This window comes from Vulpes vulpes, chromosome 6 (genome assembly GCF_048418805.1).
Source record: "Vulpes vulpes isolate BD-2025 chromosome 6, VulVul3, whole genome shotgun sequence".
Classification (NCBI taxonomy): Eukaryota; Metazoa; Chordata; class Mammalia; order Carnivora; family Canidae; genus Vulpes; species Vulpes vulpes.
The window spans coordinates 92611960-92633822 of record NC_132785.1 but is presented as its reverse complement, the minus strand read 5'-3'; the positions used below and the strand labels follow the sequence as shown (position 1 = coordinate 92633822).

Sequence of the window (21863 nt, the reverse complement as noted above, 5' to 3'; positions counted from 1 at the left end):
AAAACTTTCTTCAACAAAAAATAACACATGCAAACTGTGTAACACAGTACCTGACAAGAAGGATACTAAAAAGTCAACTATTACTGGTTAAGAAAAAAGCAGAGTTCTTCCACCTGGAGTTGGGAGTGGTGAATCTGAAAGCTAAATTCTTGCCTCATCCTTTCTGTAGCATACAGCACTGCTGGACACGGCTTACACTGCAGAGAGCCACAGAGAAGACCCAGAACTTCTCTTACAGAAGATAAGCAACAATACCTATCTTACCTTGTCCAAAAGTTGCAATTAATGGATTCTAAATTACATTGATCTGTACTGCTAATGTTAAAGCGCAATGAAAATTAGAGCAAGTCTGAATAATAAGCATCCCTTTATTTGCTGACGCCATTACAAAAAAACAGATTACATTAGCAACAAAAAAGTGTTTTCTTGAAATCAGAGGCAGTTACTCCCCAAAATGTTAAGTAAAACAGTGTACAACATCAGTATTAAAATGTTAAATTTTATATTGTCTTCACCACTTTTGATCTTCTGAACAATTTTATTGAGCAAAATAAGATAAAAGATTACATGTTTATCTTCAGGAATGTAAAGGTCTAATTATTCAAACAGTTTTTATTATAAAACTAAACTCTGAAGGTGTCTACAGAGTTGGCTTTTTTTTTCTCTCTTTAAATCAGTAGTCTAACAAGGATTAGAAAAGACAAAACTCTGTTCAGTGTTTCTGACAAAGTAGAAAGGGTGAAAACATAAATAAGGCTTTAATTTGGCAAAATATAATACAATGCTTTCTGTTATCCTTGAATGAACAGTTTCCCAGTTACTTCACTCTGTAAAAGATCAGAAAGAAAGAAATTCATTTTAAGGCAAGAAACAAAAGGCAATCAGAAGACATTTGTCAAACACCAAAAATACATATTCTATTTGATCTAGCATGGCTCTTTCAACTAGGATCAAAGCAATTACAGTAATGGTAATAAAAAACAAGAGAGAAATAGCAAGATTCAGAAGCTTTTGAGGTAGATTTAAAAATATGGGTGAAAATCTCAGACCAAATGGAGAATAATGTGAGGATTTAAAAATACTATTAGAAAATTTAAGAGAACACTGGGAATCCATTTTTATTAGTTCTACTAAGAAAATATAAAGCTAATCAGGTGAGCAGCACTAAAATTTACAACTCTCCCCCCATGAATAAAGTTTCAGACAGAAATTTTCTGAGGTCATGTGAAGCTTTCTAAGTCAGAATAATTTTAAGAAATTAAACTTCAGGGATGCCTGGTTTGCTTAGTTGATTAATCATCTGCTTCCAGCTCAGGTCATGATCCTGGGGTCCTGGGATAGAGCCCTGTTTTGGGCTCTCTGCTCACTGGGGAGTCTGCTTCTCTCCCTCTGCCCCTCCCATCCGGCTCTGCTCTCACATAAATAAATAAAATCTTTTTTTTCTTTTAAAGGAAATTAAACTTCAGAAAGTCATGAGAGAGACTAAAAAGACAACCAAATGCAACGTGTAAATTCTGACTAGATCCTGGTTTGGAAAAAATAGCTAAAAAAATATATGCAGTGTAACTGTGGAAACTTGACTATGAGTTTAATGCTGGATAATTTTATATAACTACTGGTTTTATCTGTTTGGATGTGATAATGGTATTGTGGATTTATAAGAGAATGCTTTTGTTTTTCAGAAATGCATAATGAAGTATTTAGGGATAAAATGTCATGACATCCAAAAGTTACTTTCAAACAGTTTGACATCAACCAAATACATATATACGTGTAAAGAAATAAAGCAGGTGAAGGATGTGTGTGTTGCACTATTCTTAAAACTTTTCTTTATGCGTAAACTTTTTCAAAATAAAAAGTTGAGGGGAAAAGAATGAGAAAGTTAAAAGGCAAAGTTACCACTGGCTATCATATTCTTTAACTAAAAACCAGATTAATGTCAGATCAGACAGTCTGCATAGCCCACCAGAACAGGGCACTATTAAGTGCTGTGTAAACACATCACAAAATATGAAAACCTGAGCTATAGGACAGCAAGTGTGAAGTGTAGAAATAAAAGCTAGTTTTTATCTGGAGCACTAATCCCTGTACTTCAATACCACTGTAAAAGAACATCTTTCTTTCAGAAACAAGAAACAACTACATCATTAAAAAAAAAAAAAATCTATTTGCCACATGGAATAGGTAGAGCACATACATACAGAACACGTCACAAAATTCCACCTCATTTTTTTCCAGAAAACATCGAGAGCCTCTCCAACTCACTATTGATAAACCAAATGCTAACTTTAGGAAAAAGTGAGAATTGGCAACACAAACTCTAAGAGGCTGGCAAAAAAAGATTAGACAGAATGAGGAGGGAAAAAAGCAGCAACATAAAAAGGTCAGAGCACAGAATGCCTGAATTACAGAAGCAAAGTACCGATTAAGAGCAAAGGTAGGCACTGGGCAGAGCTCACTTCAATTTAAATCCCAGCTCACCTAGTTACTAGACGTATGACCTTGGGTAAATTATAGAACTTTTGTGGATCTGTTGTAAAATGGGAATAAAAAAACAAATAATAACACCAACCTAAGCCCTGCCCTCGGCTGTTGTCAAGATTAAGCAAACGACCCCAAGTCAGAAGCCTGTTCAAGCTTAGAATGATATTCATAAAGTGACTGCTATTAAAATTACCCTTCCTCCACAGGATTCCATAAACTGTTTCCAAGCTAAGAGAACTTGAGTGTTAATGGTCTGAATGTTTGTGCCCCACTCCCCACCAAGTTCATATACTGAGATTCTAACCCCTAATGAAATGGCATTTGGAAGTGGTGGCCTTTGAAAGATTCCATCACCACGAATGGGATTAGTGTCCTTCTAAAAGGGACTCCAGAGAGCTCCCTTGCATCTTCTGCCATGCACAGACCATCAGAAATAAATATTATTTAAGCCACCCACTCTAAGGGATTTTGTTATAAAAGCCCAAACAGACTAAAACTCTGGAGTAGTGAAATCTTCTGAGATGGTCCAATATACAGTTTGAACACTTAGAAGACAAGCAAATATAAAACAAGGAAAAATAGATATCTGGGTACAGAAAAGCATACTATAAAGTACTAGTGTTGCTAGTCCAAAGCTTAAAAAAAATTTTTTTCTTAATTCGTATAAATGAAGGGAAGGGATGACAATCCAATCCTTCTTAGACTCTCAGAAATGAAACCCTTTCCTTATCACACCAAGGCCTACGGACTGACTTCAGCAGAGTTAGCATGTTTTAAAACTATTTTCAGTCTCTTATACTGGAAACTTATACTTTCTTATACTTTCAGTATCAAAATAAAGACCTGTATTAGTTCTAGCAATGAGGAAATTACTAATGACCTCAGCAAAAAAGTTTTCATTGGAATGACATTCTAGAGCCCATGGAGCTGTTAATATAGCGAGTAAAGAAGTAGATACTGTGAGAACAGTTTCTTATTTTAAGAATCTCTATGAAACACTGAGGTAAAAAAAAAATTAAGGTGATAACCTGAAGGGAAATGCAAGGTTAAAATAAGACATTAGAGCAGGTTTTCAAGACCTAATAGAAGAAGCATGTGCAAGGAAGAGAATAAGACTGAAGACATGGGAAAAAGTTACCCAATGAAAGAGGAAGGTTATTTTCTAATGTGGAGAAGGGAGATAATGTAGCAAAAGTTTAACTACAGGCAACGGAGAGGTCAGCTTACCAAGGATAAAAAATAAAGATACTATTATTTTTGCTGACAGGTTAAAAGAATGAGCTGGGTTTATCTACAAAGTCTTATAGAGGTGACTGACCTGAAATAGCATTTTAAAGAGAGTTTATGTTAAGGCAGGCCAGAGGACAATCATTCCAGAAAAGCGAGACAGAATGGATGCCCCTATACCAAAATGGAGGTCCATCCAACTTTTCCAGGACACCTAACCTATCTGGAGGGCAACAAAATTTCATAACAATGGTTTGGTTAACGACAGGTTTATTTATCTTCAATTAAGCCTCTTACTTTAGGGGTTAAAAAATGGGATTTCTTTATCTTTATTAGCAGACTTAAGTAAAAGTCAGTTTACAATTTAAAGAAATTGTGATGATCGGATATTCAATTCAGCATCTTATCTCAGTAAAAACATTATAGTCACTTTATTTTACCAAGTTATCAAAAAAAAAAAAAAATCACACAGATACTTTAACAGAACTAAGATTAGGATAAACTAAAGAAGCAATTGCCCACTTTATGCAATTAACAAAACCTAGGTAAACAAGTTATAAGAAAGTTTGTTTTATAAGAAAGTCAGAGGAGGTAAAAATAAAAGGTCACCCCCACCCTTTCAAATTGCAAGACCAAAATATATAAGAGATGGAAATAAAACCCTAAGAAAGCTAAAGCTGTCAACTGCAGGCGTTGAGAGAACGAGGGACTATTTCTACTAGGGGGACAAGAGCTCCTGTACTCCTAGTAAACCAACACTGCACATACATTCGCACACACTATGTAGATTACCCATAAACAGACAATAGTACTTCAATTATTCTTACCTAATACCTGGTAGTGTTCCTTCTCCTTTGTGAGCTGTTGGTTTACTGCCTGAAGCAACTGCTGTAACTGTGTGACAGTTTGATTTAGACTTACAGACATTGTCTCCTTCTCAGAAGACTCCTAAAAGAGAAGATCACTTTTGATGAAAAACTCCAAACATAAAGAAAAGGCATTTGCCAACCTAAAACAGAAAATACTTTATTGCTGTTTTAAATATAAACATGAAAAATCTTGAAAATGACATTAAAAATTAACAAAAAACCACATACAAAAATAGCATTTGCTATCTATCAGCACAAATTAGGTTGCATCAAAGAAAGCTATGTTGTAAATGTCACTAGGCCAACAAAGGGAAAAAATCCAGACCCTGCCTAATAGTTGTAAATCCATTTCTCCGTTCAGGAAAAAAACCTGCCAGACACTAAAGGGGAGCACATTCATAAGAGTAAAAAAAGTTCACATATATTGAGCTCTCAGTGCTAGACAAGAGCACTGTTGTGAGTGCTATACACTCTTCTAAAACCTTTTATATAGTAACTCATTTACTCCTTTAAACAATCCTACAGTTGGTACTATTATCATTGCCTTTCTGAGATGGAGCAACTAAAGCACACAGAGGCTAAGGAAAGTTGTCCAAAGTCACACAGCTACTAAGAAGCAGGGTCAGGATTCAAGCACAGGCAGTCTAACAAAGTCCGCGCTCTGAAAGCAGTATACCAAAATACTTTCAACACAAACATTAAATTAATGTAATATCTTACTAAACTAAAGTGAAAAACAAACATTAAAAAGAACACTGGATTTCAGATAAAATAACAGGAAGACAAGACAACCTTCAGTAAGAATGCAACATACCTGATGGAAGTACATTACAAAGTCATTGTTTTAGTCAGAGAAGGATCTTGCACATTTTTAGTTTTCACGTAATTTACAAGGTAATTAGCATAGAGGTTTAGGGTAAAAGAAAATGCATACCGCTTCTGGGGAAACATCACTATTCTCAATAACAGTAGTGTCTCCAGCAGCTTTTACGATTTTTGACTGGATAAGATCCAGCGACTGTTGAGCCTGTTAGGAAAGCAATATGGTAGCTTCTAAATACTACAATGGAGTATTAGGAGAAGAAAAATGAGTGATTTTCTTATTTTGTACAAGATTGAGGTTCATCTCAAAATACAATGTACAGCCAATCTATTAAGATTTTTTTTTCTCCAAAATGAAAAGTTTCCTCCCTGACCAGATTGTAAAAACATGCTGTCTTTAAAAAGTTCAAATGGCAGAGAAAATGGGTAAAGAAATTAAAAGAAGAAATTACCACAGTTGATATTTAGGTTAACATTAGTCTAGATCAAGTATCAGCTGAATCTGGCTACAACCTGTTTATCTGTAGCTTATAAGCCAAGAATGGTTTTTATATTTTTAAAGAGTTGTGTTAAAAACACAAAGAAGAAAAAAAAAAAACACCAAGAAGTGCATATGTGAAAAACCATGTATGTCCCACAAATCCTAAAACAGTGGCTTTCCTCTGACCATCTTGTCCAGATCCCTCTTGTACACATATATGTGCTAATAGAAAATTTCATATAAATGTGCTTTTAACATACACACTCTTTTATACTTTTTTACAAAGCATTTTGTTAACTTTTTATATGAATATTTATGTGCATTTCTAATCAAGTGTTGCATAGTATTTCTGGTCTACAGGTATGAGGCAGCTAACCGTTTTCTACTGCATTATCATTTATAAATAATGGTACATCCATCCTTTAGCACCTGTTTACTATCCTTAATACCTGAGAAACTAAACTGCTAGGCTAAAACTGCATGCTAGGGGTTTTTTTTGTTTTTGTTTTAAGATTTTACTTATTCTCTTGACAGAGAGAGCACAAGCAAGGGCAGTGGGAGAAGCCTGACGTGGGGCTCAATCCCAGGACCCTGGGGATTGTGACCTGAGCTGCAGGCAGACGATTAACCGAGTTAGCCACACAGACACTCCTAAACTTGCATGTTTTATATTTTGATCAAGAGGTCAAAAAATAAAATCATCTATCAAAGTAAATCAGATTGCTCGTCCTTGACACCATATCATGTATCTACGTTTGAGCTCTGAAATAAACATCCTGAGTTCACATTTGTCTACTGGTAATAGTAACACCAAAATAACTTGAAGCAATTCTGGATTCCTATACTTTTTTATCATGCTAAATGTATACTTCATGGATTCCTAGACTTTTATATATCAGAAGCTGTATCATACAGAAATATTTCAACTTTAAAAAAAGTGACATTTGTTTTGCTAATGACTCCTACAAACATAATCCTAGCTCTAAAGCAGCTTTAATATAAGCATATGTGAATGGCACGATTAAAAATATCTAAAAACAGAATGAAAAATAACTTGCTAAGCTAATGTAAAGAGTAAGAAATATAATCTTAAAAATTCCCCATTTATACACGAGATCAAGAAAGTCTATTTCCATGAAGAAACAAAAGGAATAAATTTCCGAAACATCAGAGGTCTACACATTTTAAATCTATAAAAATCAAAGGAAACATACTTTGTAAGCAACTACATAGGAAAATCCCAACAAAACAATATATGGATGTGGCCAAATTTTTTTAAAGAGTACCTACAATTACATTTAAAACTTAATCTATAATTCATAAAACAATTACTTATATAAATGTGTTGAAATAATGAAGCAAATTAAGAATGGAAAATAAGACAAAAAGTTTAGTTCCAAAAATGTAACTGTAGAATAAACAGCTTAAATTTATAAACACATTAATATGCAAAAAAAAAACCCCACAAATCCAGAATTAGCAGTATGTTTTACTTAAGATTCAAGGCACAACACAGCATGATGATATAGCATCTTCAAGACAAGCAGTGTCTTACCTTATGCAAGTCACCAGCTACCTTCTGTCTTTCACTTTGTTCAGTTCTAAGCTTTGTGAGTGTTTCATTTAACTGTGTCTTTAACTGTAAAAATAAAGGGAATACTACAATTAACTTAATTTGCATGCCTCTTTGATTGAGACCTCTAGAAGAATGAATGAGAAAGAATGGGATTGCTAACAGTTATTATGCACAGTGGATTAGCCAATATGCTGCACCAGATGTATAGAAAAGCTAAGCAGTGGAGGTTCCCATCTGGAAAGCTAAATATAAGAAAAGCTACAGAAACAAACTATGGTTCAGAATAGAAAACTGTAAACGTAAAAACAAAAATCATCACATTCCAGTAAAGTGCCTTTTAAAAGTATTACTGTTCACTATTCATAAAGTATTTCATTCACAGTTAAATTATTTCAAATTAAAAGGCAAGTAGCCAGAAATTTTACTCATTAGTTTAAGGCTTTCTGACCTATACAGTTAAGAGTCAACTGTGTATTTTAAGAGACACTGAATAGATGAATCTGTAAATGAAATCCATAAAATGAAAACTTCAAAAATTTAAGTTTTGATCATCTTTTAAATCATCACTAAAAGAGATCAGTGTAAGATCACACCAGCCTAATTATACAAGTGATGTCTTAAGATATACTTCTCAATAGTCAATTTGTCCAGTTATAAAGTTCTATAAACTCTATTGCCAATACATAATGCCTCTTCTCATGATAAATGTTCCAATTAAATATGCATAAGGGAAATGGACTACACTGACAACAAATAACTTTATTAAATTCATCCAGTTAACAGATTTTGCCTCACACAAAAAGGTGCAACATTCCAAACAGTTTCTGGAGACCTAAGAGAGAGAAATGTAAGATACTAACATTTTGAACTGGAGAAAGAACTAGTGAGGGACATTTCATTTGGGGAACTCTATCTAAATACTTCAGTTTTTGCTCCTTCACTTAACTCTATTTAGTACATCAGAAAGATTATTCCTTCAGCTCCCAAACACATAATGTATGTATAGGCAAACAAAGTTATTTTATCTTAAAATGTAGCAACAGTTATCCTGACCTGAGCAAACAAACTGAAAAACTAAAAGATTATGAATTCAAGGCAAAAATAAGAAATACCATTTAAAATGGCGCCCCTTAACAGAAGTAGAGAGGCAAAAATACAAAAAAAACATTAGGCTGAATGAAGACTCAATCATAATCCTATACGGGTTTGATGCCTCTGTTGGGAGTCAGCTACTAAGCACCAAAGTTAAAAGTAAAATCTCCAATAGCTAAAGTTAAAATGATTTTTAAAAAACACATTCTAGGGTAAAGCTTATGGCTTGTAGCTATGGCATAACCACAGTCCTGATCTGTGCCAATATATAGCAAGCATATGTATAAAACTTCACACACTGCAGTGGGAATGATTCGATTAAATAAAATGAAAGTAAGTAAAACCAAAATTTTATTTCGAAAATAAAGAGGGGAGTTCTATGTGTACATTTCAAAGAGCCCTACTTTGAAAACTCATTCCCATAAATCACTGCCATAACACAGAAGACCAACTACAAATGAGTGAGTTAAGAAATTTTTGATACATACAGCAGTACTAAGAAAGTTCCAAACTGTGCAGGGTTAATTTGGGGTAAGGAGAAACTTACTATGATCTTCCTAGAGTTCATTCAGATATTTCAAATTTAGTCAAGTGTTATAACAATTTTTCAGTCACAGAAAGACATAATTATTGTTTGAAACATACAAGATAGTCATATTTATCTAACAGCTAAGCTTGTCATCATAATCAGTGTAAATTTCTAGAAAATTTAAGAATGGGAATATAGGGTATTTTCTATGTCTTTATAAGGCATTTAACTTTATAAGACAACCATAGTTGTCTTTAAGTCTACAGTTTTAGAATTACTATACTCTAAATGTTATGTTGATGATAAAGAACTTCACAAGCTTTCTGTTATCTATAATAATAGAAAGACCAGTTAAAATAAGAAGCTGGAATGAATTGTTGCCCTTGAATGAAGAATATGTATCTACAATCTTTAGTAATCTCCTTTCAGATTAGAAAATAAGAGGTCCAGTTAACTATCATTAGCTCTGAGAAGAGAATCTTCACAATTCAGGCAATCTTTATTTGTTTCACTTCTTTTATCACTGAAAATAATGCTAAGAAATTAGGTTTTATAAAACACGAATTTTTTTCTGGAAAAGAGTTGCAAGCCAAACATGCCATTGTTAGGAGCTAAGAAAAAAGGATCATCTTAGGGAGTCAAGAAAAGAAAAGATCATCTTAAGAGTCATCAGAATATGAAGATTATCTCAAACTTACAAAAATGCCAAGCTAAAGATGTTAGCAAGGAGAAAAAGTTTGGATGGTTTCTCCACATGTCAACACAAGTGTTTTCAGAGCCTACTTGATACCCAGTGGAGAACAAGCTTCTTACCAAATTTAGCTCTTCATTCTGTCTTACTGCTTCAGAATATGAATCATCAAGTTTTTTCTGCAATTCAGTCAACAGATCTTTCAGCTGCAATGAAGTTTAGAGTTTAAGATTGATCTCCTTATGATATCCCATGTTTTGTATGCTACTTGGAAGTTCTGCCACAAACAATGTACACTGAAATATTTTATCACTATTATAAACTTAAATTGAGAAGCAAGGTGGAAAAAATTCTAAGTACCTCTCTGACTTCTGTAACATAGGTAGATCGTTCAATTTCTGCCTTCTCTAGTTCCATTTCCAAATGCTCTCGTTCTCTTCTCAGCTAGCAACGCAACAAAGAAGAAAAGTTACCACATTTAAGAACTCCTTTCATGATGCTCCCCCACAATGGAAAGTTATGACATGTACAAATACAACACTGTATCATCTCAAACACTACACAAGATGTTCTTAAAAGTGTAACAACTGTATCATTAAAGTCTTAAAACACAGATCTTAAGACAACCCTTAATGCTAAAACTGAGTCCACAGGTTATATATAAATCAAGCAAGGAAATAACATACATTTTCAATATCTTTATTTTCTCTTCTTAATCGCTCTAGCTCTTGTTCTGAAGATGTGAATGACAACTGCATCTGAAATATGAAACAATTATATGACCAAGTAAATCAAGGATAGAGAGGCTTCTATCTCGTAGAATTTTAATCAAACTTCAGAGGTGTTGAGATCTTATTTAAAGCCATACTGAATTTTAAAAGACCTTGAAAAGGAGAGCATGACATTTAACTTGATCTTAACTTGATTAACTTGATTTAATTGTAGTCAAAACCTACTCCCATTTGCATGATATTAAGGCCCAGCTCAACGTGTGGGTTTTTTGGGGTTTGTTTTTTTTTTTACAACCAACGAATAACTGGTCCTGGCCATATTTAATTCCCAAATACATTAACATAGAATACCACCAACAACCCTAAATTCTGCACAGGCTGGCCCAAGTGAGCAACAGATGACACTCTTTACTTTCCCTTTAATTGTAATTTTTAATTAAAGTATAATTGACATATCATATCCTGTTAGCTTCAGATGTACATTATAGTGATTTGATACTCTCTTACATTACAAAATGATCCCCACAAAAAGTCTAGTTACCATCTGTCCATACAAAGATGCGACAACAGGACCCATTAACTTTTTCTTGAATATACTATATCATGGGGTCACATAACAACATTGTTTGTTCTGAACCCCCAATTCTTTGCCTTATATTACCACATAGTAGTTCTACAACCCCCAAAGCACTCTACATTCTAGATTACCACCTTTCAGTCAAACTTTGAACCACCTATTCTCAAACATGGGTGCGCATCAGAATCAGATGTGGGGGCCCTTCAAAACACATACTGCTGTCCCCACAGAGTTTCAGGTTCAGAAAATCTCAAGTGGGGCCCAAGGAGCATTTTTAACAAGTTTCCAGGTTGTACTGCCACTGGTGATTGAGGGCCCACACTCTGGAGAACCACTAGCCCTATGCTTTTCTAAATACCTGTTTAATAGTCTTCTGTGATTCATCGACCTTGACTTTCCATTTATTTTCTTCTTGCTCCACACTTCTCTGTAGCTTCTGTAAAATTCCTTCCTACAAGCAAGAGTATAGTTGTTTTGAAAAATTCATGTGTTAATGACAAAATAAACTATTTAAAGCCACTAAGGAGTAAGTTAATAATTTAAAAATAAAACCAAAAAGTAGATTAAAAAATCATTTCCTACTGTTTCTGCCAGGACAGATTTATATTTTTCACACTCGAGCTGTAACAATGTATGCATTTCATCAGCTTCTTTCAACTTGTGCTCTAGAACCTACAAAGAATGAAATAAAGAAAAATTCTCTAGTTTTGCCAGTTTTGTGTGGTTCAAATTTGCTCCAGTATTTAACGGTATATTATGACAAATGGTTTCTAACTGTTTTATAGTGAGATATTACATTTCAACCTTATTAGGTAGTAATAAAGTTCAATGACCTTTTTGGTCATTCAGGCTTTACTAATAAAACTCCCTGAGTCTGATTACTACAAAATATATAATACAATTTATAATAAACAGGCTTATCATTCTTTAGCAGGATGGTTAAAATCAAAGCAGAACCACATGTGAAGTCAAGTCACAACGCCTATGCTACACACACATGGAAAAGAGGATTTTATTCATGCCACTTGAGATACAAATAAATCTTCCAAATTTAAGCAAAGATAAAAACACATCTAGATTCTGAACTCTTAATGATGTATTTGGGGATACTTTAAGCAAACCAGTCAGTTTCTACCTACCTACCTCAACTGATCTTTACTTTTTAAACCCAGGCTAAAAAGAGAGTAAGAGATAGTTAAATACACAGTTTTAAAAATGATTACGATACAGAGTTAAACAGCAAACATTAGCTTTGTGTACTTATCAAATGCAATGAAGATTTATAGCATTTCTATCAAAATTTATACAAAATGAAACCACTTTCTTATACTTTCTCAAAAGGTCATTATTCTATTCATAATTATATACTTTATCTTTCCAAACTTAAAAAGACAAATTCTGATTTATTTCCTTCTTCCATGCCTGGTTATAACACAGATACTTCATTTCTTGAACTAACCTTAACCTCCTCTGAACCTGAAGTTTCAGCCACACATTCTTTTGCCTTCTTTTCAAATCCACGCAACCACTCACCATAATTCTGTAAAAGAGAAGCCAAAATAACCGATTTCCAAAAATATTTAAATGAAATAGATAAAACATTTTAAACAACCAAATTAGATGACTATAAAAAACAACAACAACAACAAAAAAAACCTAAAGACAAACACCACCTCCCTGGAAATTTCAAAAAACATAATTGCTGGGGCACCTGGGTGGCTCAGTGGTTGAGGATCTGCCTTTTGGCTCACTCAGTTTTTTCTTTTCCCCCCAACTCAGCTTTTGATCCCAGGATTCTGGGATCAAGTCCTACATCAGGCTCCCACCCCCCCCCCCCCCGCCCCGGGAGCCTGGTTCTCCTTCTCCCTGTGTCTCTGCCTCTCTCTCTTTATATCTCTCCTGAATAAATTAATAAAATCTTTAAGAAAAAACAGAATTGTTGCATAAATTGTACCTAACCCACCTTGAAAATAAACACTAAAAATATACCTCTATGTTACCACCAAAATCATACCTTATTTACTTTGAGCAAGGATATCTACCACTGAATTCTGGACTTACATATAGAGCTTTGCACTCAATTAATTCCAGCTTCTACCACTTACTAGTGCCAGGACTAATAGAGTCAATCTTTAAAACAGAGAAAACTGAAAATAAATTTCAAAACTTTTCTTGGGTAAACCAGTTCTCAAAAACTAAGTATTCTGAGTTTATAAACTAAGAGTTTAACTAAAAATATTCAGAGGCTTTCAAACTATGAAGGTACTCCAGGGATTCTGGAAATACTTCAAAATAAATACTTAGAATGAAGTGTTTTTAAAATCATAATGAGAGGTGATAAGAATACATTAACATTTACTTGTTTAAAACCAACAAAAAAATCCTGATAGGTCAGCTGATGCCAACACAAGGCATATATTTTGGTTTTAGTCATTATCCTAAATTTTAGAATAAATTATGCTATATTTTTTATGCTCCTTGTCCAAATTTTAAACTCTGATATAGAGTATTTGTTTAAAAGAGGAATAAGAGGAAATTTGATTTAAAATCCCTGGTTTAGTTTACTCCAAGAAAAAATTAAAAAAAGAACAAAAAACACATGAAATTTCTATTAACTGCTCACATTTAAAGCTTTACTTAGGTGGCCTAATCAGAATCCTCTATACTCTATTAAATAAGAATAAAAAATAAATAGAGCTGGACGCTAAGACCATCCCATAGAACAAATTGTCAAAAGAAAAAAAAAGCCTCTTTTTTTTTTTTTAAGATTGATTTATTTTTGAGAGAGAGCGCACACGCGCGCAAGCATCTGGCAGGAAAGGGGGAGCACAGAGGGAGGGAGTCTAAAGCAGACTCCACATTCAGTATGGAGCCCAATGCAGGGCTTGTTCTCACATCCCTGAGATCTTGACCTGAGCAAAACCAAGTGTTGGATGCCTAACTGACTGCAAAACCCAGGCATCCCCAAAAGCCCATTTAAAAAAAAATTACATTCTTATATTATAAATTTAATCCAAGACCAAATGTATACTATTAAAGTCCTACTTAGCTTCAAATACCAGGATTCAGTAAAAGTTAAAGTCAACTGAAAAGCTGATTTAACTGCTTAAAGTTTATAAACGTTCTTCTAGGTTACATAGTTTAGATCTCTTCTATACAGATTTGCTTAGCAGAAAAACAATAGAAAACAGTAAAAAAATTTTTACTTCATGTACAAGGCCCTTTTTGTATCTACTAACTATATTAACTTAAGATTAAATTTCATTAACATTGTTTTAATGTAAGTTAAATAGAGCAGCTTATCCTTCACATTTTTAAAAACATAAAAATGCTACACTTTTTAAGTAGTAGAGTTAATATACTTCTCAAATACAGATTACACGCAGAAATATTTAACTTTTAACAAGTGATGAACAAAAGCCAAATATCATCATCCAAGTCTTATGGTGATTTATAAATATTTACAGTGTCAAAAACATGGCTACTGAGGGTAATAATTGCTTTAAGAATGAATCTGTTACATTAAGAATTTTTAATGCTGGTGATCTTATATAATCTTTAAAGAACAGATAGTATAATCACTAACTGTGGGCTCATAAAAACACTGCCAAATAAATCTCTCAATTTATTTCCATTAAGTAATAAAATTATAAAGTAGGAATAAAGAAAAAAAACAAGTCATGGCACAAAAGAAACAAATATGAAATAGATGAACAACAACCTCTTTTTTCTAGGCTCCATGTAACAGCCTAGAACTACTAGGCTCTCCACCACTATAACTAATAATGTATCCTTCAGTCTGTCCAGTACAAGTTGTCTCATCATTTGAACTCACAGAAGTAGATAGCTACTAAAGTGATCAAACCTGAATGTACCCTCAACAGTGACAAAGGAAAAAAAAATTTTGCTTCTTGTACTAGTTAAATGTAGACTGTCTGTAAATATAATCTGAGAGTAACAGCTAAACTCACACTATATATAAAATAGGCTATGAAGTTTACTTATACCACACTTAGCACACACAGAAAGAAGAGCCAAGAGCCCCTTGGATAAACAGCTGATTCCAAGTTTGTGGCAGAAAATGTAAATGATAAATCAGAAACATGTTGTCATACCACAAAGCAAAGCAGCTATGAAAGTTTAGCAGTGCTGTGTCAAAAAGGATTTGATAGGCAGCCTAAATAAGTTCCAATGGGCCAAAGAAAAATAAGCAGATATTTACAGACCTCATGATAGAAGTGCACAATACTGCCATGAAGAAATTTTGCCCCATTCAATCCCACCTCCAAAATACTAAGCCTGAGTTTCATCAGGCCTTTACTACCAATTTATAGGAATAAAAGGACAGACAACACACTGACACTACAAGAATGCAGTTAATTAAATTCAGACTAGGAAATTTCATATGAAACCATTAAGCTTAAAAGGTGGGGGCGGGACGCTGGGGGGCATAGTTAGCTACTAAGTGTCTGATTCTTAATTTCAGCTCAGGTCATGATCTCAGGGTTGTGAGATCGAGCCCACGCTGGGTGTGGAACCTACTTAAGATTCTCTCTCTCCCCCTCAAGGACAGAAAGAAGAAAAAAAAGTTGGGGAAGGGAGGTGTAGCTGACATATTGGAGAGGATCCGTGGAATCAAAAAGATCTAAGAGACGTCTTAAACCAATTACATATTGACCTTACTTAGGTCCTGATTGTAACAAACTACAGTAAGTGGTTGTTACTTCATTAAAACTGAAAATGTATATGACAGATGGAGAAACGCATTGGCAAAATATATGAAATTAAGGATTTTTAATGTAATTTTTTAAAGGAATCCTTATCTTTCATAAATACATACTAAAGTAATTTCAGATGAAATGCTCTGATGTTTGACTTACTTCCAAAGAGTCTAGGAAGTATAGGAAAGGAGGTAAAACAAGACTGTGTATTGATATATGGGGTACATCAGGCTCATTATGTTATCGGAGTGTGTATACAATTTTCCATTAAAATAAAGCTTAAAGAAAGATATAACACCATTTTAGGAAACTATATGAACTCTCACTGCCTTTCTCTACCCTCAAATATTCACTGTAATAATTCTCTGAATCAAGAGAATGAAATGTTCATTTTCTGACTTTTTCTCTCTCACTTAACCTCAAGTAAAGCAAGTTATTCTGTATTATCCTCAAGACTTTTCCTTAAAGAAGTTAACAAGGATCCCTGGGTGGCGCAGGGGTTTGGCGCCCGCCTCTGGCCCAGGGCGCGATCCTGGAGACCCGGGATCGAATCCCACATCGGGCTCCTGGTGCATGGAGCCTGCTTCTCCCTCTGCCTGTGTGTGTCTCTGCCTCTCTCACTCTCTCTCTCTCTCTCTCTGTGTGACTATCATAAATAAATAAAAAAAATTAAAAAAAAAGAAGTTAACAGATGACCAAAATCTTGAGCCTTGGTATGAAAAAAGCCTGGTTCAAAGTATTAAACAGATTTCATTAAAAAATAAAGTGTTCTAAAACTAGAACCAATCATTTCTATTAAGCTCTATTTTGGGGCTCCTGGGTGGCTCAGTCAGTTAAGTGTCCAACTCAGGTCTTGGCTCAGGTCTTGATCTCACCATCATGAGTTAGAACCCTGTTGGGCTCCATGCCCAGTGTGGAGCCCACTTAAAAATAAATACATAAATAAATGGATACATAAAATAAAAATAAAATTAAGCTCTGTTTTGAATAAAGCCATTGAAAACATAACTGGCTTAAACGTTAAGCAATATTTCTTTCCCAAATGTTTATGTTCCCCTAAATAAGATATGTAAATTTTATAGCATACAAAAGAGTATCAGTTGAATAAACAGAAATGAGTTTTGAACCAAGTTATTTATCTTCCCTAATCAAAAGCACCCTAGGTTAAAAATGGAAAAAATTAAGAATAGATGTACTTCTAAACCAAGTGCAGAATGCAAATGCTGCTTATTCGTAACTTCCTTAAATAATGATAAAGAGGACACACTTAAAGAAATAATAAATCAATCTTACCAAATTAGGAGGAACAGACACCTTTGGAAATAATTTTTTGAGAACTTCTTTAGCTTCTAATTCAATAGCTTCTACATATTGTTGTCTTTCCTAAAGCAGAAGATGAACCAAGTCAAACTTACAAGATTATAGAATTTTTTAAAAATCTTTTAAGCTCCAAGGGAGGAAAAAGTCACAATATTTTTAAAACATCATCTTGATACTGATGAAAGTTAAAGTTCCTCATTTCAAAATATTAAAATGCTTGCATAAGAAAAAATCTGCAAAATCTCTAAAGCATCCTAAATAACAATGTCTTATATTAATTAAGCGAAGGCAGCATCTCATAATATGGACATTTTCCTTGCTGTTAGAAATCAAGTGATCTGCCCATCTAAAAACAATTCAAAAAACAAAGAACAAAAAAAATTAAAAATAAGCTTCCTACAGCTAAAACTTTAAACTACATGTATAAAAACCAAAAAACACTTCCTATAGCTAACACTTGAACTACATGCAAAAAGATGCACCTGAGCAACATAACTGAGGCTTACTGGCTGGGCAATCTCTATTTAAAAAAGGCATCACTGCTGGACTATAATGCCGTGAGATTAAAAAGGCAACTTTCACATTTCCAGCTTCAAGGTCAAGTGAAGTTACTCATGCTAAACAAAGAAAAAAATAGGCCATCAAAATTTGATGGGTGGTACTTTATGCGAAAAAGAGAAAAGAAAAAAGAGGAAAAACTGATGGCAATTAATTCACCAATACCAAGCATCAAGAAGAATAATTATGACACAGGGACTCTGTCAGCTGTAAATTTATGACAAGTGCATGTCTAAATCTGGTGATTTTAAAACCAGCTATAATGGATATCAATTATTAACTCAAAACCATGGTTTGTCAAAATTAGGGTAATGATTTGATCACACACAAAATAAAAATCTAATAAATCATCTCTACAAAACTAAAAAAATGACACCTAAAAAATGCACATCTAAAACAAGCCAAGAAAAAAAATACTTGTGAAGTTCAACAGGTGACAAGAAGGCAAGCAAGCTAGCAACATCTCAACCCTATCTTTCCCACATCATTTAAATGTGACTTTTGAAACCCACTACTGAGATAAGATGCACACTCATCAACTGAAATCTAAATAATATGAAAATCTAAAATTACACAATAAAGTTAGAGATTCACCACATGCTATACACACACACACACACGAAATTTACTTTATTCAAGATTAGTGGCAGTATTTTTACCAGATGTTTTAATGGAGTATTTTCAGTGATTCAATAAAGTCCACTATTTTTCAGAAACACACCCACCTAACTGGATAAGATACATTCACTCCAGGAAAACTAACTGCTAATTCAGAATTAGTTATTTCACAATTAAGAGGTAATTTTAATTATCTGACCATAGAAGTCGTAGAACAATTGCTAAAGAAAAACAGGAAGAGAATACTGTGCAACCAAGTGTTTTGGAAAACTTTCCAAGGGAAGAAGAATCTAAGTAAAAGAAGCAACTGTCTAACTTATAACAAGACACAGAAAAATGAGAAGTTACTTTTGATCTGTACTAATTTTCCATTTTTAACATTTAAAAAATATTCCATTTGATATAGCAGCATGGTTGTGGATAGCAATTTCCATTCCACTTTACTCTGGAAAAGATCTAATATTGAAAATTGCTATCTTTATCTAAATATAATATATATGAAGTATCTTTCAAGTGAACCTATCATTTATAGTAGCTCTTCAAAAATATTTGCTACTTTAAAGATAATCCTGAAAAAGCAGTGTATCACCCTCTCTCACATTTTAGATAAGCTTATTGTTCCATATTTTCATCATCTAATACACAAAAGGAATTCTACAGTTATTTCTCCTTCCAGCATAACTTGTGGTTTTCTGAGTCAATCACTTTATACCTAGACTATTTGAAAACAGTCTAAATTCCATTAAAATAGAGAAAGACTGTAAATTCTATTCTCTTTAGATAATTAGCTATGCAAGAAGCTACTACCATGCACTTGATGATGAGTTTTGAAAGAAGGGTCAATTTTTATATTCATCACTGAGCACATGAGGAAACATGGATAAATTTTAGTTCTCTTTTGGAAACAATATGCAAGAATGCCTACACAGTAGCCTGTTAATTTCTTGCAGCAATGGTATAGTAAGGGAGTAGCACTTCCCCAAACCCCAATCTCACGAACAAAATAAAAGCTAAAGGACAGGTGTTAAGAGTAAAAAACAAAGTAACAGAAACAACCAGAAACTACACTAGAACCCTCACTGTTAATAGAACTGACTTCAGCCACTTCCAATAAAACAATATCCTACCTAACCTAGCTTATTCTGTTCCCTGGCCTAGATTTCTCTAGTCCCAGTATCTGTTCACTGTCTCAAATTTAGGTTTTAGTGAAAATTAAGGCAGGGGAATAGGTACAGAAATAAATACAAATCTATCACACTAGAGAAAAAATAATAACATATGTGATTTAAAAAATTTACAGAAACTATCCTACTTTAAAAAGAAGTCCTCCAAATGTCATTAAGACCTACATTTAAAATTTAACAGGGTACTGCAATCCACAAAATACTTCCAGAACGCTCAACTAAATCACATAATTAACTTTATTAAGTCATCTACAATATTCAATACTCCTGTTCCACGTTTATTCTTTCCAGGAATTTTCATAATGCTTGACTGAACTGGCACATTAATTTGTCTCCATCTTTAAGAACAACTCTTCTTAATTACAATTCATTAGAATCTTCAAATTCATGGAACGACTTAAACTCATAGAGAGTATCTTTTATTGTTTTGAAGACAGAGGGAGCTCTATGTTTCAGAAGTACTTTACATACTCAGGTCAAGAGAATTATTTCTTCTGTTAATAGCCATACTAAACATAACACATACCTCATTACTGTCTAGCCACTTCAAAACCTTAAGTTTAATCTTAACGCCATCTCTTCTAAGAAACCACTCAGAATTGATCCCTTCTCTCTACTTAGCACTTTGATCATTTTCTACCTTCTGTGAATCATCTTGATGTGCCCAAACAACCTAGGAGAGTTTGTGTACATCAAGATATTCAAATGTGTTTGTTAATTCAGTTAGATTTGGGGGGAGGGGTCAGGGTTTTTACCAAAGTCCCCTTAACCAACCCATGAGGCATACAGTGTGACAGGAGCTTACACGGGTAGCACAGATCTCCTGAGATTCTTCAGCTTAAAGCAGTAATCATCAAAGCTCAAACAATCAGGTAATCACAACAAATTGCATGCCCAAAATTAAAGCTTCAAAGAGTAGATGAAAAAAGCAGAGATGACAGAGATGATAAATGTGGATGATAAGGAGATTTTATATTTAAATTGCAGTAAAATTAAATGCTTTAGTCTGATTTTAAGACAAGCTGCAGATTTTCTCTGTTCAATGGATTGCTTCTAGGAGTTAGCATTACAACCTTGGAAGTCTTGTTCACTTTGTCCTGCAGCATTTTTTCAGTTGATGCCAATGCTTCCATTGCTTCCCAGTTTTTCTCCCGAAGGTCCTAATCATTTTTAGAAAGAATGATTTCAGTTTATCCATTATTGAAAGATTTTTGCTGTTTACTTCATCAGTATTTTGCACTGCATTTAAATGCTGGTTACTGCAAAATTATTTCAATGGGAAATATGTATATTAGCAAAAAAATAAAAGGCAATGTTTAGAAGTCTGAATGAGAAAATAAAGATGCCCACTTCCCATGTTTTAGTATACACACCAGATATGCCAGCTATAGAGTAATTACTGTGCACATGTGACAAAGAAGAAAGCATTCAAAAGTAAACACACAAACCAAGATAAAAATATGATTTCAGGTACACCAAATATTAGAGGATTAAAGACAGGGCAAATACACAAGTACAGCAAAAAGCTTTATATGTCATTTTTAAACAAGGCCCATGTTCACTCAGACTTCCACTGCAACATATTTTTCCCTCTAAATAGGTTTTATTGCATTAACACTTTTCAAGTCTACCTATGAATAACAGAGTCACTCACTGTGCTTGCCCATCTTTTTTGGCATAGTCAAATGTGTATGCCATAAAGCAACCTGACATGAATGCATGAGCTACTTGATTGAGGCTGAAAACAGGGAGGCTGGAAAGCTCAACACCACATTCTCTTGGAAGAGAAACAGAAGTCATTGGAAACTGAGCTCTGAAAGATCTATTTTAACAGCATTTCATTAGCAAATACCAGTAAGGACAACCTGCTATACTTCAGTCCTTCTTCAGACTGAAATCTACACATTAAACAAAAAGCCAATCATCACCGTTTACTGAATGCTTACTTATGTGCCCAACACCAAACTTGGTGCTTCAAATAAATTCTCATTAATCCTCACAACAACACTAACAAGTGTTTACTCCCATTTTATAGATGGGGAAACCACAGCTGAGGTGGGTTAAGAAGTTTGGTCAAATGTCCACAGCCAGGTAAGTGGCTGAACTAGAATGTAGAACAGACTGCCACCGCAATCTGTTGGCCTCCAGCGTCCTGGCTCTTTTCACACACTTCAATGCCTGCAGCGATGCTGCTGCATTAGACTGGTATTACTATGTCCTCCTTATCTCAGAATCCAGATAATAAAACAGTGCAGATGTTAGCAGTATACTGCCAAATTCACCTCAGGTTTTGTGGCCAAGCGATGCTGTTAGTAAGGTTACACAAACATACAAAGGGCAATTCACATTCCTAATTTTGACAAACTCAGGGGTGCAAGGACAT

General features: G+C 34.1%; 1 protein-coding gene across 21 annotated transcripts in view; it reads right to left on the bottom strand.

Moving 5' to 3' along the window:
* Positions 1 to 348: 348 nt before the first annotated feature.
* Positions 349 to 21863, bottom strand: part of KTN1 (kinectin 1) — a 102830-nt gene continuing 81315 nt past the window's right edge. For 6 of the 21 annotated variants that reach the window (XM_072761632.1, XM_072761635.1, XM_026000637.2 and 3 more), the window contains 11 exons: positions 20554 to 20640; positions 17094 to 17183; positions 12539 to 12619; positions 11662 to 11751; positions 11438 to 11530; positions 10458 to 10529; positions 10132 to 10215; positions 7439 to 7522; positions 5515 to 5607; positions 4539 to 4659; positions 349 to 827 (listed from right to left, as the gene is read on the bottom strand). In XM_072761632.1, the coding sequence (XP_072617733.1) occupies positions 823 to 827; positions 4539 to 4659; positions 5515 to 5607; positions 7439 to 7522; positions 10132 to 10215; positions 10458 to 10529; positions 11438 to 11530; positions 11662 to 11751; positions 12539 to 12619; positions 17094 to 17183; positions 20554 to 20640 (900 nt within the window). In that variant the 3' untranslated portion in view covers positions 349 to 822. Of the gene's footprint in view, positions 828 to 4538; positions 4660 to 5514; positions 5608 to 7438; positions 7523 to 9893; positions 9978 to 10131; positions 10216 to 10457; positions 10530 to 11437; positions 11531 to 11661; positions 11752 to 12538; positions 12620 to 17093; positions 17184 to 20553; positions 20641 to 21863 lie in introns of all 21 variants that reach the window. The other 15 variants (XM_072761630.1, XM_072761631.1, XM_026000635.2 and 12 more) reach the window with 3 other exon arrangements.